At 34.8% G+C, this 18,597-nt stretch overlaps 1 protein-coding gene across 6 annotated transcripts in view; it reads left to right on the top strand.

The window, feature by feature from the left end:
• Positions 1 to 13,861, top strand: part of LOC149151937 (putative proline transporter 2) — a 45,891-nt gene extending 32,030 nt beyond the window's left edge. For 5 of the 6 annotated variants that reach the window (XM_089439184.1, XM_089439181.1, XM_089439183.1 and 2 more), the window contains 2 exons: positions 13,114 to 13,329; positions 13,432 to 13,861. In XM_089439184.1, coding sequence (XP_089295310.1) covers positions 13,114 to 13,329; positions 13,432 to 13,818 — 603 coding nt within the window. In that variant the 3' untranslated portion in view covers positions 13,819 to 13,861. The remainder of the gene's footprint in view (positions 1 to 13,113; positions 13,330 to 13,431) is intronic. The other variant, XM_089439186.1, reaches the window with a different exon arrangement.
• Positions 13,862 to 18,597: the final 4,736 nt, after the last annotated feature.

Raw genomic sequence — 18,597 nt, 5'->3', positions numbered from 1 at the left:
GTAACCCCATAGGGAGATAAGTTGAAAATACGAGTTGAAAAAATAGTTTTTCCTTTTTTCCCTCTAAAATTTAATGATGTAATGTAATCTTATTTTATTATTTCCACTATTATTTTATAATTTTCTTAGGAGGCCCATTTTAGACCTCAAAAATCCCCTAATGATAGTGGAGCCTCATTCCATATGACCAGCAACAAAGAATTCTTCAGTGACTTGGAGGAGAAGGACCTCCAGATGCACATCAAAATGGGTGATGATGGAAGGTATAACGCCACTGACATCAGTAATGTTACTTTTCAGAGGGAGTCTGGTTCTCCTCTCACATTAAAAGATGTCATGTATATTATGGGTTGAAGAATACTTTGGTTTTAGTTGCTATGTTGGAGGATCGTGGCTACGATGTGATATTTAGGAAAGGAAAGGCTTTCTTTTGTCACATAGCCTCAGGACAAGTGAAGTGGATCAGGGTTCAAGTGAAGAACCTCTACAAATTGGATGTAGAAGACTGTATTGCTTTGAGAAAAAAAGCAGAGAAGGTCCAGAGCTGAGAAATTGGTGAGTTGTGGCATAGAATATTGGGTCACTTGCACCACGGAGCTTTGAAGATCATGCAACAAATTTTTACAGAACTTCCCAAGGGTACACTAGATCAGAGAGATACATGCAAAGGGTGTACACTGGGGAAGTACACCAAATCCACCTTTCATGATAAGGACAGTTGAACACAAGCGATCCTTAAAAGAGTTCACTCAGATGTGTGTGGACCGTTCTTGACAGCCTCCACGGCCAAGCATAGGTATTATGTAATATTTGTAGATGATTTCTCTCATAAGTGCTAGATTTTCATCATGCAGAAGAAAGATCAGACATTGACTAAATTTTGTGAATTTAAAGCACTTGTTGAGAAAGACATTGGCAAGAGTGATAACGGTGGAGAATATGTGTTGAATGAATTCAAGAACTTTTGTTGATCAGAAGGCATTCGACGAGAGTTAATAGCACCCCATAAACCACAGTAGAATGGGGTGGCTGAAAGGAAGAACATAAGTATTGTGGGAGTTGCACTAGAAATGTTACATGATGAGGGCCTATCATTGCACTTGTGAGCTAAAGCATGCAACACAACTGTATATGTGTAGAAAAAAAGTCCTCATCAGATTCTCGGGATGAGTACACCAAAAGAAGCTTTTTAAGGTAAGAAACTAGATGTGGCACACTTCAGGATCTTTGGTTCATCAACTTACTGTCATGTTACCAAGGATGCAAGGAAAATCTAGAACCAACAACTGAGTTGGGCATATTTGTGGGGTACATTGATACACCTCAAAACTATCAAGTGTACCTACCATATCACAGGATGATAGTGGTTTGTAGATATGTGAAGTTCGATGAAGAGAAGGCCATGAGATGTTCCCTTGAGAGGTAGATTCAGTTGCATGGAGAAGAGGAGCTTTTAGCTCCAAAGGAAGAACCTCAGGATGATGTGGAGTAACCACATGCAGAGGAGTAGAGAGTGGAAGAACCCCCTAATGAAAACACTTCTAGAGATGGAAGGAAGCGCACTAGAGAGGCTGATAGATTGATGCATGATGCTAGAGAGAATGTGGGAGAACCCACATCACAACAAAGGAAAAGGAGGTCACCATATCAGTACACTAGGTACATGGCTCTAATAAGCAAGAGTGTATAGATTGAGCCATCCTCATTTAAGGAAGAAATGAAGAAACTAGTATGGGTTGATGCCATGGTAGAGGAGTATGACTCCATTATCAAAAACAATGTTTGGGAAGTGGTTCCAAGACCAACAGATAAGTCAGTGGTGAGTTCCATATGGCTTTACAAGGTAAAGCAAGCAATAGATGGGAGTGTGGAGAAACACAAGGCCATATTTGTGGCCAAAGGGTTCTCTCAGGTGGAGGGAATTGATTAAGATGAGACCTTTGATCCTGTAGCAAGGTACTCTTTAATCAAATCTATTCTAGCACTTTCAGCATAGATGGGATGGAAGATACATCAGGTGGATGTGAAGACAACATTCCTCAATGGTGTGATTGAGGAAGAGGTGTACATTGAGCAGCCATAAGGATTTGAGACCTTCAATTGAGGATCACATGTGTGTGGACTCAAGTGAGCGCTGTATGGATTGAAACAAGCAGGCCATGCTTAGTACACTAGGATTGATAGCTATTTCATCAGGTTGGGCTTCACCAAAAGTGAAGCAGATGTGAACCTTTACCTTATTGTAGCTGAAGGTAAATTGTTAATTATAGTATTATATGTTGATGATTTAATTCTAACAGGTGATGAGAAGCTTGTAAAATATTGCAAAGTGGATCTTGCAAGAGAATTTGAGATAAAGGACCTGGGGCTCATGCATTATTTCCTTAGTATGGAAGTATGGAAAGGAGATAAGGAATTGTTTGTCTCTCAGGGAAAGTATGCCAATGAGATACTTAAGAAGTTCCACATGGAGAGCAGCAAACCCATGGAGACCCCTCTAGTAGGGAACTGGAGGAAGGAAGATGCTACTTCAGGTGAGGTAGTGGAGGCTACTATTTAAAAGAAGCTTGTGGGTTCACTTATGTATTTGGTGAATACACGACCAGACATATGTTTTTCAGTTAACCAACTTAGTCAAGTAATGGTTAATCCAACCAAACTCTATTGGAAGGCAGCTAAACATGTGTTGAGATATCTCAGAGGCACCGCTCAATTTTGTCTTTGGTACAAACGGACAAAGGGGGTGAAGTTGCAAGGCTTCAGAGATGTAGATTGGGTAGGGAGTTGATCCGATAGTAAGAGCACATTAGGGGGAATATTCTGTATTGGGTCAGCAGTAGTTTCTTGGTACAACAAGAAGCGGAGATCAGTTGCACTCACTTCGGAAGAAGCAGAGTACATGGCTGCTAGTCAAGCAACTTGTGAAGCTATCTGGATGAGGAAGATCCTTGTTGGTTTATTTGGTCAGCAAATGGATCCTACAATGATTTATTGTGACAATTAGAGTTTTATCAAACTCTTTGAGAATCCAATTTTTCATGATCAGTCCAAGCATATAAACATCTGATATCACCATCTACAAGATTGTGTGCAGAGGAGAATCATGTTGCTGGAGTACATTCCTACAGAGAAAGAGGATGCATATATTTTGACAAAGGAATTTTCAAGATGCAAATTCGAGTTTCATAGAGGTAGGATCGAGGTAGCAGATAATCCCTTTCTTGTTGAGAGGGAGTGTTGAAAATGCAACAATAAAATCCTAATTTAATTTTTTCCTTGAATTAAATTAGGAATAAAATGTAATTCCACATCACATGACAACTTGTATTAGTTAACTAAGTTAACTTGACTTATTTGGCTTAGTTAATTCAAGTTGAGGGTCTAAATTGAGTCATGTAGAGTTTCTACAGCATTATAGGAGCCCTAGTTGAGTTTATTTTGAGTTGTAATTAATTAATTTAGTTTAACTAAGTTAAATTTAGTTAAACTAGTTCCAACCGTTGGAGGAACTAGTGGGAGGTCTAGTAGTGTGGTGTTGCCTATAGTGATCAACCAGTTAATTGACGATTCAATCATAAATAACTCATGCATGTCAGATATGAGAGTTACCTAGTTGAGATTGGAATTTAGGGACAATGTACTATCAATTGTATAATCATCTGAATTGTACAGGTGGTGCATGCAGTTAGAGGAAGGCCTATGATGGATTCTGCAATTCCTTTGAGGAATTTCCCTAATTGCTAGGGGGATAATTCCCAAGGAAATAGGGACTTGGGCAAGCATAAAATTGGTTAAGTATTGGCTTGGGCTTGTCTAGGAAGCAATGAGACAGATAGTGATAGTGCAGAGGTTGCTCAGGCTTGATAAAAGCATTGTAATCTTCTCTTATTTTCTGACTAATGCAATATACAGATAGCAGAGATTTTTGGTTGTGGATTTCCCCAGGAAATCATTGTGTAATGTGTTGATTTCATTCTTTCTCTTGTATGCTTTGTGATTTCGCGATCATTTAATTATTTCTGCTGATGAGTAGAGTAGATTCAAGTCTATTGTTTTAGTAAATTACTATTAGTAGTTGAGATACAAGGAATTTCTACACACCTTCCAGTAGTAGTTCCATTAGAACATTTAGCTGTATTTTTATCTTGGCAACTTGTCTTAAACTTGCTCTTGCTCATCCTTCTATTTATGCCATTTTATTTGACATCTTCTTTTCTTCTATTGTGGCTTCTCCTTGAACCCATGACATGACTATTAGTATGGCATCTTTCCTCTTCCTTTGTGAACTTTACCTAGTCCATTTGTAGATTAACTCCAAGCCTATGTAATAGAAAGTAGGTCCTTAACTTTTTATAATACTTTAGTGATATATCTCAGAGCTTGGCCTCTTGGTATCCTTGGTTCTCTCTTCTAGAACCTCTTGAGCTTCTTTTCTCCTCTTAGGCTTACACAGATCTTCACTTCCTCTAATAACATCCACCTGTCCTCCTTCTTCCAACCTCAGCTGGAACTTGTAAAGGTTCTTTTCTATAGTGTCCAAGAACTTCCTCTATTATTTGTTACAATCCTCCTACTGTAATCATCCTTCACCACTACTACCTGTAATCAACAATTTGCCTCACAAATTAGTTGAAAACATAAATACCAATTTATCTTTGGTTCAACCTCATGCGAACATACACTGTTGTTGCAGTTTCCTCCAATCTTTTTGTTGGTTGTACTATTGCAGCTCTACTACAGTTGCAAATTTTATCCTACTATGATATAGTTTTACTTTCCTCCCAAAGTAGAAATTATCTCGATACCCTCAAAGAACATCAATGTTCTTTCTTTTTCTCTAAAATCATATTCCATGCAACTTCAATATAAATTGAAAATAAAAAAATATTTACCTCATTTATATTTCCAAACCCAAAATAGTTCAAGTTATGAATTTCTCCTCCATAGAGTGAACCTACTCCTTCGATACCACTTGATGCATGAAATTTTAACTTTACCGCAATTTCACTTTTCATATTTTTCAATTTATCTTCCCTTAATGTGAATTCCTCCTCTGCTCATGCCCATTATTCATATGAGAATAACATACCACATTCATAAAATTTCAATGCATTCACAAATTTAAATCAAATAATATAAAGTATCACCCCATGCATGATCTCTCTTACCACTCATTATCTCTCCCATTATTCTGTGTCATTCATCCACAGATAAATTACCTTATAACATATGTGCATTAACATTTAATTTCAAGGACGGAAATATGAATAATATCTCCATATGTTTCCCTATTCCATGAATATAATTTATGTGGGATTCATGCTTGTCTTCATGCATGGACTTCTTGAAAGGATGGAGATGATGACCATCAGAGACGTGCTACTAAGGTTTAATTACTGTCCCTTCAATTTTAATACAAAGTGGTACAACTATCCACCAATATTTATTTCTCACACCTGTGGAAAACCTCTTCATGGATTATCATGATGAGGACGACACACTTACTCAACGCCACTTTGAATCCATGTAGGTTCATGCTAGGAATCCTATACACAACTCCTAATATTTTAAGCTTCTCAGTGTATGTTCTGTCAACGCTTCTTACCTTCAAAAAAAATGCACCATCTCTTATGTCCTTGCACGTAAATCTCTTTTATATGCATTCCACGCTTCCACTATCCTCCAATCAACTCAAACCATGTACCCAACAACTAGCGCTCCTTTCAATAGATGGTGCTTAACCTCTACTCTTGACCAAAAGCACTAAATTTCTACCAAGTATTCCACTAAAGAACTTGATCACCTCTTGCTCTGTAATTTCTCTTCATTGAACCCACCCTTCATTCCTAGGGTATTTTTTTCATTTGTTGAAGTCTTCAAATAAGACTTCTATGCCTATCTCAATGCATAGACATCCTCATGTACAATATTTAAATCTTGTTCCACAGGGTTATTCAACTGTAACCCCAATTTGTGCACACCATATTGGTACACGAAATACCTGTTTGAAGTCATCAAGTCTTCAACCAGACTTTTCTATGTGCCTCACACACACAAACATCTGCATGTGTCAATGACTCTCTTCTCATTTTGCAGGGTTAGCTCACATAGAGACCCAATTTTAATTACATGAATTACTCATTTTGATTCAACTTCATCTACACAGGGAATCCTCCATAATGTACAAAATTACTCTAAAACATTTAGACTTAGTGACAATCCATAATAACATGAAATCTCATTTCATTTTATAACTTTATACATACATACTCAAACTCTCATTTCTCTCTTGGCTAGATTCTACATTCATTTGGCCATTAGCTTTTACCTTTGGCTTATATTGATTAAATATTACTGTAAAAGAAAAATAGATTTTCCTAAACCCCTAAATCACCCCCTAATTTATTCCCTAAATCTATCATCCTTTTCAAGGAAAATTTGCTTTTGCCTTATCGATAAAATCTTTCCTATCTATAACTTTTATAAAACTATTTTATAACAATTAAAAGAAACTAAGAATATTTAAAAATAAGGAACTAGAATTCCTTTTCAATATTGAAACCCCTCTTGGAGATTTTTTTCAAAAGGCTTGATAGTTTTGGGAAGATCTAATGCTCTTGCATCAATAATACTAAGAATATTCTATGGAGGTTTAATCACTACCGTTCATCTAATAATTATTGATAATTAAATTAAAATTATATAAGCCCTATTCCAAGATAGACATGCCTATCGACATAAATATTACATGATTTGTTTAAAGTAGTCTAGATCCATATTAACCCTAAATCTATCAAGCGCCAAGAGGGATCAAATATCTCAAGGTGGAAACCTCTTTTTTGAGTGCAAAACTTGAGGTCAGGATTGCACCTCGAGAGATTTGATCCCTTTAGGTGCTTGGTAGATCCGAGGTTAAGATGGATCTAGGCTGGTTTCAGTCTTGCATGGTCACACAAAGTTTGTTGAACATCTAATTACTTTGATAAGTTTAAATATGCTAAAATATGTATAATATTAATCTTGTCACTTTAATTTTAAATTTTCTCATTTACCTAACTTGAATGATGAAAAATAATGAAATAAATTTTTTGAATGCGAAGTGACTATGTAATAGTGTTGAATGATAAATAATGTGAATAATAAGAATGTAGGCAAGTACAAATAGTCTTCATTGTGATCAATCTCAAACTATTTTTATCTACTCTTCTTATTGTCACACCTATTAGTTTTGCCACCTTTTCATATTGATCATATGAAAAGTGTAGTTGAGATCATAGACCATTCAAATCTTTAACTGGAAATAGTGTAGTAAACATCATACCTTGTCTCTCTTGCTCTCCAACATTAATAGTATATTTTTCCAAAGTCAATCATTGTGACTTATGGAGTGTTAAACCCCAAGTAAGTTTCAATTGTAGTTATTTTCTATTACCTTGTTTGAATGCAAAGTAACTAACAATGTTGAATGATGGAAAATGGGAATAATAAGAATGTAGTCAATTATAAATAGTTCACAATTTCAAGAACCATGCATTTCAAGTAAATGAACATTTTATTTAAGATGAAATTGAGGTACATTATTTATGGTTGAATTACTATAGCACATAAATCAATGCACTTCGTCAATATTTTTTTATTCTTACTCTTAAATCAATGCACACTATTAATATAATTACTTTGAAATTAATGTACATCATACATCTAGTTACATGAAATCAGAAATCAACATGTACATTGAAATCAATACATCTAGTGTTAAGCCATATATAAGCCCAATTTTAACCCAAAAATATATTATTAAGCCCTATTATTGAGTGATTACATTTATTTTATTATATTGTTATGTAGGCTAGAGCCCATAATGATGCCATCTTATTATAATTATATCCTTTGTCTCCCATATACTAAGGAGACCTAGTCTTAGGATCATCAAATATTGTCTAGTTCATTGTATTTATTGTATAAGGAGGTTTCTCACTCAAATTGGACAATAACTATTGGTTTCCTATCATTTTTAAGGAGCAAGGATCATCACATTTGGAATAAACACTCTTAATCATAGGGTTTTGCTACTTCAAACGTGTCAATTCAACATTTTTGCTATATATATATATTTTTTTGTAAGGCTTCAGATTGTGAAATTCCACCATGTTAAGAAGAAATTTGTTGAACTTCTAGTCCAAGTTTCAAATCTTGGTTTTCTATATTTTTGGAGATATTCTCCAAGGAAGTTAGGGTTTTTGTGTACTCCATAATTCAGTCTCAAACAAACCAATTTGACATTTTTGATATAACTTTTTTTTCTATAAGATTTAATATAGTGAAACTTGGACCATATTAAGGAGAAATCTCGGGGAATATCTGGTTTCATTTTCATAATTTGGTCCATACTTTGGGAGTTATACCCCATGGAAGTTAGGGTTTGTTAACAATCATAGAATAAATTTTAAATAGGTCAGCTTGGTATTTTGGCTATATCTTCTTATCTAGAATTTTTTTAGACTATGAAATCTTCAAGTATCTTAAGAGAAATATATAAGTACCTTAGGTATAAGTTCCAAAATTATATTTCAAGAATTGGACACAGGGAACACTATACAAGTTTGCTCGTGGGAAGAGGAAAAAACAAATAGGAAGTTTTAGGAAATTTACTATAACTTTAGGTTGGCACATTAGATTCGGTTCACACCTATGGATTTGCAGAAAATACATATCAGAGTATCATAGAATAAATTTTTAGATCCAGAAGACCTCAAATCTCGAAGATATGCCAATAAAGCTTCATCCATTCAAATATTCTCCAAATTAAGGTACATAACTTTCTATTAGCATAATTGTTCATTAGGAGACCCCCCTTTCTTTCTTTTTTGTAATAAAGAGGAGGTTTATTATTATTTTCCAACATGACTCCGAAGAAGGCTACTACACTAATTAAATTTATTGAAGGATTATCCTTGACTCATGAAGAAATTGAAGACTTAGAATTTAGGTTATCTCAATTAGAGAATAAAGTTAATGAAATGGATACTAGTAAGTAGAAAAAGGTAGATCCTTAGGTTCTCAAGAAAAACTTAAAAGAGAAATGGAAAAGAAGATGAATGGACATAAGGAAGTATGCTAAATGAAGATGAATGAAAATAAGGAATAAATACAAAAATCTATGATTACCATGGAAAATCTTCTCTTGGAGAGGCTTCCTAAAAGAGATGTGGAGATCCAAGGAAATCGTAAGCATAAGGAGAAGCATGTTGTTGAGAATCAATCTCATATGGGGAGTAAGCTAACATAGTTAAAGAGCACAAATTTTGAATCACAAAACCATAATCATGAATTTTTAATCCAAGATCCACATCATCAGGGCTTCAAGTCAACACTAAGAAACTACTACATTCTGAAGATTGATATGAGGAAATTTTATGGTAATGATCCTATTACATGTATATTTAAGATGGAACAATACTTTGATATACACTAAGTGGCATCCTTACAAAAGGTAAATATTGCATCCATGTTTTTATAACAATACCAACATGTATGGTATCAATGGCTTTTTGAAAGAAAAAAATATGTTATGTCTTGGTCCATTTTTATAGAGGAATTGATAACACATTATGGGGATATTAAGAACAACACATTCCTTTTTCAATTGGTAAATATTCATAAAAAAAAGGGTCCTGTTACAGAGTACATTCAAAATTTTCAAAAGTTGAGCCTCAAAGTAAAGAATATTTCAAAGGATAACTTGTTAGACCTATTTATGGACACTTTAAAAGAAAACATCCAACATGAGGTGCACCACTTTGAACCTAAATCTATAGAGCATGCTTTCAATCTAGCAAGGAAAGTTGAAAGTAAAAATATGACCACTAGAAAATTGGTCACTAATAACTATAAATAAAATCATGCTCCCTTTCCTAAATTGACAAGGTTGACTCCTCAACAAATGGATGAAAGAAGAGAAAATGGACTATGTTTCAACTGTGAAAAAAAGTATAGTAAAGGGAATAAATGTAATGAGAAGAGGATATTCTACATAAACTGTGAAGATCAAGAAGATCAAGATGTGGAAATTTCACAAGATCTAAAGCTATAAGAAACTACTCCAACAATCTCTTGTCATGCATTGGCCAACATCAATACTCCAAAAACCCTCAAGATAGAAGGATATATCAAAAGGAAAAGGGTAATGGTATTGATATATTTAGGTAGTACCCATAACTTCATCAATTATAAATTGGAAAAACTTCTTAATTTCTTTGTCTATCCAACACCATAACTTCATGTGATGACTATAGATGGAGGTGCCATAAATTGTTCATGGAAGTGAAATAATATTAAGTTGAATATGGGGGAGTATTTATTATTTAGTCCCATGATTGTAATCCAAATGGGTGGTACTCATGTTGTATTGGCAGTCCAATGTTTACAATTATTAGGAACAATGACCCTTAATTTCCAAGATCTTTTCATAAGATTTTTATCAGAAGGAAAGAAAATTGAGGTTAGAGGTATCCAAGGGAAACCTAGTAAAGTGATAAGCTCTAATAACATGACAAAATTGATAAAAAGGGGACACTGAGGTGTAGTCACACAATTGTATTCATTAGACATGGCATCTCTATCCTCTATGCCAGTGGATCTTCAAAAGGTTATCAATAATCATGTTACAACATTTGGAGAAATACCTAAGGGTCCTCCATCTATCTGAGAACATGAAAACATTGGTAATTTGCAACCAGGAAGGGTACCACCTAATCTTATGCCTAATAGATATCCACATGCACGGAAGAGTGAGATTAAGCATATGGTTCAATAAATGTTAGAGGTCATCATAATTCAACCTAGATAAGGTGATTTCTCTTCACTAGTGATGATGGTTATCGAAAAGGATGGTTTGTAGCATATGTGTATAGAATATAGACAACACAACTAAGTGATAATCAAAGATAAGTTTCATCTTCCTGTCATTGATGAATTGCATAGAGAAATTTTCTTTACTAAGTTGGATCTTCATTACAAACATCATCAAATTAGAATGAGGCAAGAAGACATTCCCAAAACAACCTTTAGAACACATGAAGGTCATTATGAGTTTTTGGTTATGTCATTTGGACTTACAAATTCACCTTCAACATTTGAAAGGTTGATGAATTCTATTTTCGAACCATTCCTTAGAATAATTGTGCTCGTATTTTTTGATGAAATACTATTTTACAACAAACCTTGGCAAGATTATGTACAACATGTTGACCTTCACTCAAATACTTTGCGTCCTCTAACTATGAATCTGATACTTTTCTTGGGATTGTGATCTACATATGAATGATTATATAGGCTCTCGAACTTAGAAGAGTCTGATTCACTATCATCGACCCTAGCAACTTGTTATTTCTCTATAGATCCTCTCAACACCTAGGGTTTACACACAGGTTATTCAACACAACTTCCTATTGTTAACTGAATAAGATAATCTTGCACATGAAAATCATAAATCTTGATTCATGAAACGAACTCATTTATTTACATTATAGAGGCTTGAAATATACAGATAAAAATAGTAACACACAATATACTATTATCTTGAAAAACTTCAGATAATTACGCAGATGGTTTTTTATAGTTCAAAAGCCTTAGCAAGCCCTATGCAACATATTTCTTTTTATTTATGTCTCTCCCCTACAATTATATTCTTAAGACAATATGGGATATAACTAACACCCTTTTAAAATGATTACATATGTCCCTGATTCTAGAAGCTAAAGGCCACCTCATATTATTAGTTATTTACCTATGTCCTCTAAGGACACTTCAACAAAACTAACATATTCCTATGGTGAAAATAGATTCTACATAACAAAATAAAAGGAAAACTATATGGGATGCACTTGAATCATTCCTCCATCCTAAGATCCCTCTAGTTCATGCATGCTTACGTGTGGAGTTTTCCCCAAAATCAAGCCCACTTAGCTTGTTTCCCATTTGTAAAACCTTAGCAAGTCTTATGGCTTATGAACTATTGAGTTAGAGTCCCTCTCATTGGAGCATTGAGCGGTTTTCATATTCCAAGATATGAGATATAATTTTTTAGATTATCTTCATAAAGTAAGTCATTAATCTATAGTCCATATCCATCAGTATTAGTTACAACTAAGTAATTTCTCATGATTTTAAATAGTCCACTTGGCATGCATTGTATTTGTTGATTCTAATAGGGGTGGAGAAGTGGATTGAAACTAGAGAAATGAATCATATAGATTTAATCATTAGTCCTGAGGCTTGAACTCAATAACCATGACTTATTTGGAGGTCACCCATCCAAAGAATCCTTTGGCTCAAGCAATCTTAATAGTAGATTTTTTCCCATTCTTAATCTCACTTAACTAGCTACCCCATTTGCAAAACCTTAGCAAGTAATGTTCCTTATGAACTATTCATTAGAGCCCCTTCACTCTTTTTAATTTAAGCATTGAGAAGTTATCATAGTCCAACATATGAGATATCATTTTCAATATATTATCTACATAGAGTAAGTCATTAATATATTACCCATATCCATGATATTAGTCGCAATTGGCCAATTTCTCATCATTTTAAATAATCCATTTAACAATTACTATAAGTATTACATTTCCTAAATAAATAATAGAAGAACCTATTGAATAAGAAATATTTGGATTAAATTTCAATAACAATCCAACTAATCATGAAAAAATTAAGAGTAAACTTAAGCAACAATCTAATTGGTGAAACTTGCAACACACTTCTATGAGCCATTATATTTGAAAATTAAAGAATTGCTTGTTTAGCTACTCTCTCACGGAACTCGGGAAGTATATGAAGGTCACATTATATAGATTGCACCATGCATGGAGTTTTTGTTATTAAGATTTAGATTGCATCACCTATAATGTGTGGGTTTAAATTTTATTTCATAAAATGTCATATATTCTATATCCAATACATTATGTAAAATGTATAGTATAGAGTTGTTTAATCATATTAATTTGAACTTGTTACTCAAGCAACTTGATTTCAAGTTTAATAAGAATATAGAATGTTTGTCTTTATTTTTCATGCAATCAATTGAATTTTTCTATTGACATTGTTTTGTAGGCCACAATAAAACGTCCTTATGTAAGGAACATGCATAAAGCCCTATACCTCCAATTCCTTATGGGGATTGTGCCAATGTATGTTGTCACCTTTGCAGGATATTGGGCATATGGTTCATCAACTTCCTCATATCTTCTTAATAATGTAAATGGACCCAAATGGGTTAAAACTTTGGCGAATGCTTCTGCTTTCCTACAAACTGTGATATCAATACATGTATGTCTATGAATGTGGATTATCGTTTAATTTTAGCTTTTCTCAAGCAAATTCATATTTGGGAGTGAATTATAACATATGTGATCATAATGATGGTTGCAGATATGTGGAAGCCCCATATATGAATATTTGGATACAAAATTTGGAAAGATGAATGAAAGCATATATTCTATACACAACTGGATAGTGAGGTTCGTCACTCGAGGGACTTACTTAATTGTTACTACACTGGTGGCAGCAATGTTTCCATTTCTGGGGGATTTTGTGACCCTCACAAGTGCAGTTAGTGTCATTCCATTAACATTTGTATTTCCAAACCATATGTACATACAAGTCAAGGGAAAGGATTTGAAAGGATTACAAAAAGCATGGCATTGGGTGAATGTATGGTTTTTTCTCATTTTGGCTGTAGTAGGAACTATAACATCCTTATACTCCATTGTTATTGACTACAAAACATACCATCTCTTTGCTGATATATCATCATAGTTGATCATTATATTATAATCCAAGCAATGTTGAATATCACACAAGAACCTTGTATTCCATAAATTATGTAATAATTATTTCTTCATTTATCTTTGATCATATTTATTTACTCTATTCTATATATTAGCCTTTTGAAATTTATAGAAACTTGATATTTTGAAGCTTTCAAAAAATTGTATTCTAAAGACTCTGTAATGATGAATGAACAAAAGCATTGGTCAACGCATTCCTTTTTTATGAAACCTTAAGATTTAAAACTTCCTATAGAATTGAAAAACTTATATGGATTGTTAAATTGTAGCAAGAAAAGGCTTCATTTGACTTCTTGTGCCTTAGTCAAATGGAGAAATTCGAAATTTCACATCAACAAGATGACTTGAGTTGCAGTTAGTAGGAGTGAAATGGTCAAATCACTCAGTTAAATCAGTCAATACGAGTTTGCAGGCTAGAAGTAGAGTTTTGCATGAGTTGATTGTTAAAATCTAGCAATCTAGTGGAGTTATTGTCAGTTAAACTCAATTATCTGAGCTCTAGTCATGAATAGAGTTAGTAGGAGTTCATTTGAGTAGTTGTACTTGTTGTTAACTCATTGATATCCCAGTTAACTAATCCATTTACTAAAAATATCCGTAGTCATGCATGGAATTTGAATTGCCTAGTTGAGGTGGAGGAAAAGGCACATTTTAATTATAAATTATATACTAGTTGAGTGTATAGGTTTTGCATTGGAGTAGGTGATCAATTTTTCTTGGATTTGCACAAGGAAATAGGGAATTCTCCTATATTTTAGGAGTTAATTTCCTCAAGGATTTCACAAGGAAATAGGAGGAAGCTTGAAGCCTATTATAGCTAAGTTTTGGTCAAAGTAGGTCTGAGAGCAGGAGATCAATATTGCAGTGCAGGTTGTGCTTCAAGGATTCAAGCAGTCATTGTAATAGATCCATATTCTCATCTGATTTAATACAAAACAAAGGACGAGTGTTCCTAGTTGGGTTCCCCAAGAAAAATACTGTGTTCATTGTGATTTAATGATTGCATGTGTTTCTATTGTATGTTTTCCTTTCCTCAATTTGAGTAGAAGAAACTTGTGTCCATTGTTTTTAGTTTGAATTCATTAGCAGCTGCAAATTTTGAGCTATTTCTACATAGTATCAAAGTTATTTAAGAATACAAAGAAACCCAGTTCCATATATTCTCTCAGATAAATTTTGATTTGCAGAGTTTTTGGTGCAAATATTCTTCAGTGCAGGAACAATGTCTTTCAATGGATTGAAGCTTGAGAATGCATTGGAGGTAACCTCAATTTTTTGTGCTTGGAAAGACAGGATGGAATTGGTCTTGGATGACAATGGAGTATTAGAGTACACAAAAATTGATATTCCAAAACCACTAGATTCTGATCCACAAGCACAAGCTCAGTGGAAGAAAGACACAACAAAAGCCAGGAGGATTATTCTGGAGGGTGTCAGGGATCATGTGGTTTCGAACTTGCATGGAAAGGAGATTGATTTTGCAATGTGTAAAACTCTCATAGACCTATTCTAGAGCAACAGTGATGTTAGGAAATTGGCATTGAGAGATAAAATCAGGAACATTCAAATGGGAAAAAATGAAACTGTTGTTCAATACCTATCCAGATTCACTTAGGTCATAGATGAACTTGGAGGGGTAGGAGAAAATTTTCCAGCATTTGAACTTGTGAGCTTAGCACTCCTTGGTATTCTGAAGTCTTGGCACAACTATCAAGATCCAGTTAATGGAAGAGACAAGCTACCAGATTGGGAGATACTTTGGTTTGATTTGGTGTAGGAGGAGATCATAAGAAACACTAGAGATGGTATCACATCCAAATCTGAGGAAGAAAACTTTGCTATAGAAAGAAAAGGAAAGAAGGCCCAAGGAAAGGCATAATCCAACAAGAACCATGGCAAGAAGAAAGACCTTAGTAAAATTAAATGTTTTCACTACCATGAATATGGACACTATGCAACCAAGTGTCCACACAATAAATCTAGTAAGAAATTTGTAGTAGCAGTAGGAGGTGATGCTCTCATATCATAATTCAAGTTGGATTTCACCCTCATTGCATGCATGGAAAGTATTGTACAAGGTAGTGTATGGTACTTAGATTTTGGTGCTTCATTTCATATGATAGGAAGTAAGGAGTTCTTCAACAACCTGGAGGAGAAGGACCTACAATTACACATAAAACTTGGAGATGATGGGAGGTATAGTACCAAAGGGATTGACACTGACACCTTTAAGAGGGAGTCAGGATCCCATCTCCACATAAAGAATGTAATGTATGTTCTTGGTATGAAGAAAAATTTAGATTGTTGAAGTGGTACTTGAAGACCATGGATATGAGGTGGTTTTCAATAAGGGAAAATCTTATCTGAAGCATGTTTCTACTGTACAAGTAAAACAAACTGGTGTTTGGGCTAAGAATCTCTACAACCTAGAGGTGGATGCATGTATTGCATTGTGCAGCAAGGCAGAACATGTTTAGGGATGATAAGTTGGAGAGCTCTGACATAGGCACTTGGGACACCTACACCATGGAGCTTTGAAAATAATGCATCAGATCACCATTGGACTTCCAAAATGCACCCTTGATCAACATGATGTGTGCAAGGGATGCACTCTTGGAAAATATGTCAAATCCTCCTTCCAGGGACGAGATAGCAGAGCTAGATTCATCTTGGATCAAGTTCACTCATATGTGTGTGGACCATTTTCTACAGTCTCAGTTGCAAAACATGGGTATTATGTGATTTTTGTAGATGATTTTTCCCGCAAATGTTGGATCTATTTCATGAAGAAGAAAGATGAGATTTATTCAAAGTTTGTTAAATTCAAGGCCTTATTTGAAAATGAGACTAGACAAAATATTAAATCCCTGAGAAGTGATAATGGAAGAGAGTATGTATCTAATTCCTTCAAAGAATTATGTGCCAAGGAAGGTATTAGAAGGGAGTTGACTGCACATCAAAACCCACAACAAAATGGGGTTGCAGAGAGAAAAAATAGAAGTGTTTTTGGGGCTACAAGATAAATGTTGCATGATCAAGGACTACCACTATACCTGTGGGCAGAAGCATGCAATATAGTTATTTATTTGTAGAACAATATCCCTCACAAGTTTCTTGGAATGATCACACCTGAAGAGGATTTCTCTGGGAGGAATCCAAATGTATCCCACTTTTGTATTTTTGGATCCATGGTCTATTGCCATGTCTCCAAATATAGTATGAAAAAGTTGGAACCTACTGCAAAGAGGGGGATATTTGTAGGATACACAAAGGCACCTCATATTTACTAGGTGTATATGTTTTCACTCATGATTACTGTGATGAGGATAGATTTTAGAGTTGATTATGATAAGTCCATGAGAATCTCTCTAGAGTGAGAGATGAGAATTCCACCAGAGGAGGAGCTTCTAGCTCCAAAGGAGGAACCCCAGTCACATCCACAACATGTTGTGGAGCAGCCACATGTGGAGGAGTAGAGAGAAGGTAGATTGGAGGCACCCATTCACATATATCCTTCTAGATAAGGGAGGAAGAGAACCAAGGAGGAAAAAAGATTGGTGTAGGATGATCAGGAGCATGTGGAGCTCCTAGCTCCTTTCCCTAATAGAGGACATCACCAGAAAAATATACCGAATATATGGCACTCATGATAGAATGGATTGATTTTTAGCCTTCTTCATTTAAGGAAGAATAATTCTAGTAGGTGTGGGTAGATGCCATGGTGGAGGAGTATGACTCCATCATGAAGAATGATGCTTGAGAGGTTTTGCCTAGACCTGAGGGAAAATATATTATTGGCTCTAGGTGGGTGTATAAGGTGAAACATGCAACAAACGACAATGTTGAGAAGTACAAGGCCATATTTGTGGCCAAAGGCTTCTCACAGGTAGAGGGAGTTGATTATGAGACATTTTCCCATGTGGTAACATATTCTTCTATCAGGACCATACTAGCATTGGAAGCACAGTTTGGGTGGAAGATCCACCAGATGGATGTTAAGATTGTCTTCCTCAATGGAGTAGTTGAGGAAGAGATCTACATTGGGCAGCTTAAGGGATTTGAGGCATTTAACAAGGAGACACGTGTGTAGACTTAGGAGATCCCTTTATGATCTCAAGCAGGCACCTCATGCTTGATACACTCACATAGATTCCTATCTTAGTGGATTTGGCTTCACTAAGAGTGAAGCAGATGCCAATCTCTACTACATTCTGGTAGATGGAAGTCTACTCATCTTAGTCTTGTATGTAGATGATTTGATACTGATAGGAGATGAGAGGTTGATCTAGTCTTGTAAGGAGGACCTTGCAAGAGAGTTCAAGATGAAGGGTATGGGCTTGATGCACTACTTCCTTGGTTTGGAGGTGTGGTAGGGAGATGGAGATCTATTTTTTGGTCAAGGGAAGTGTTGTAACATGCATTTTTTTTATTGTTTATAACATTCATTCTTCATTCAAGAATCTTTCGAAAATATTTTAAAAAAGAGACAAAGCAAAAGGAAGGAGCAATAATGGTATATCGGAAGCCAATGGTTATATGAGTACACACACACACACACACACACACACACATATATATATATATTGCAAAGCATAACTGTATCGGATTTAGAAAGAAACATGTGTTAAAGTGATTTTGAAAAACATTTTGAAGAATAGTGCAAGTATATCGGAAATCAAAACACAAAGGAAATGAAGAAATAGATCAGATTTTCAAATAAAACAAGTGTTAAAACATTAACACCAGA

The sequence above is a fragment of the Pinus tabuliformis genome, chromosome 9 (assembly GCF_031772625.1).
Source record: "Pinus tabuliformis cultivar Carrire ecotype Pingquan chromosome 9, CPIR1, whole genome shotgun sequence".
NCBI lineage: Eukaryota > Viridiplantae > Streptophyta > Pinopsida > Pinales > Pinaceae > Pinus > Pinus tabuliformis.
This window is presented reverse-complemented; position numbering and strand designations above follow the sequence as displayed.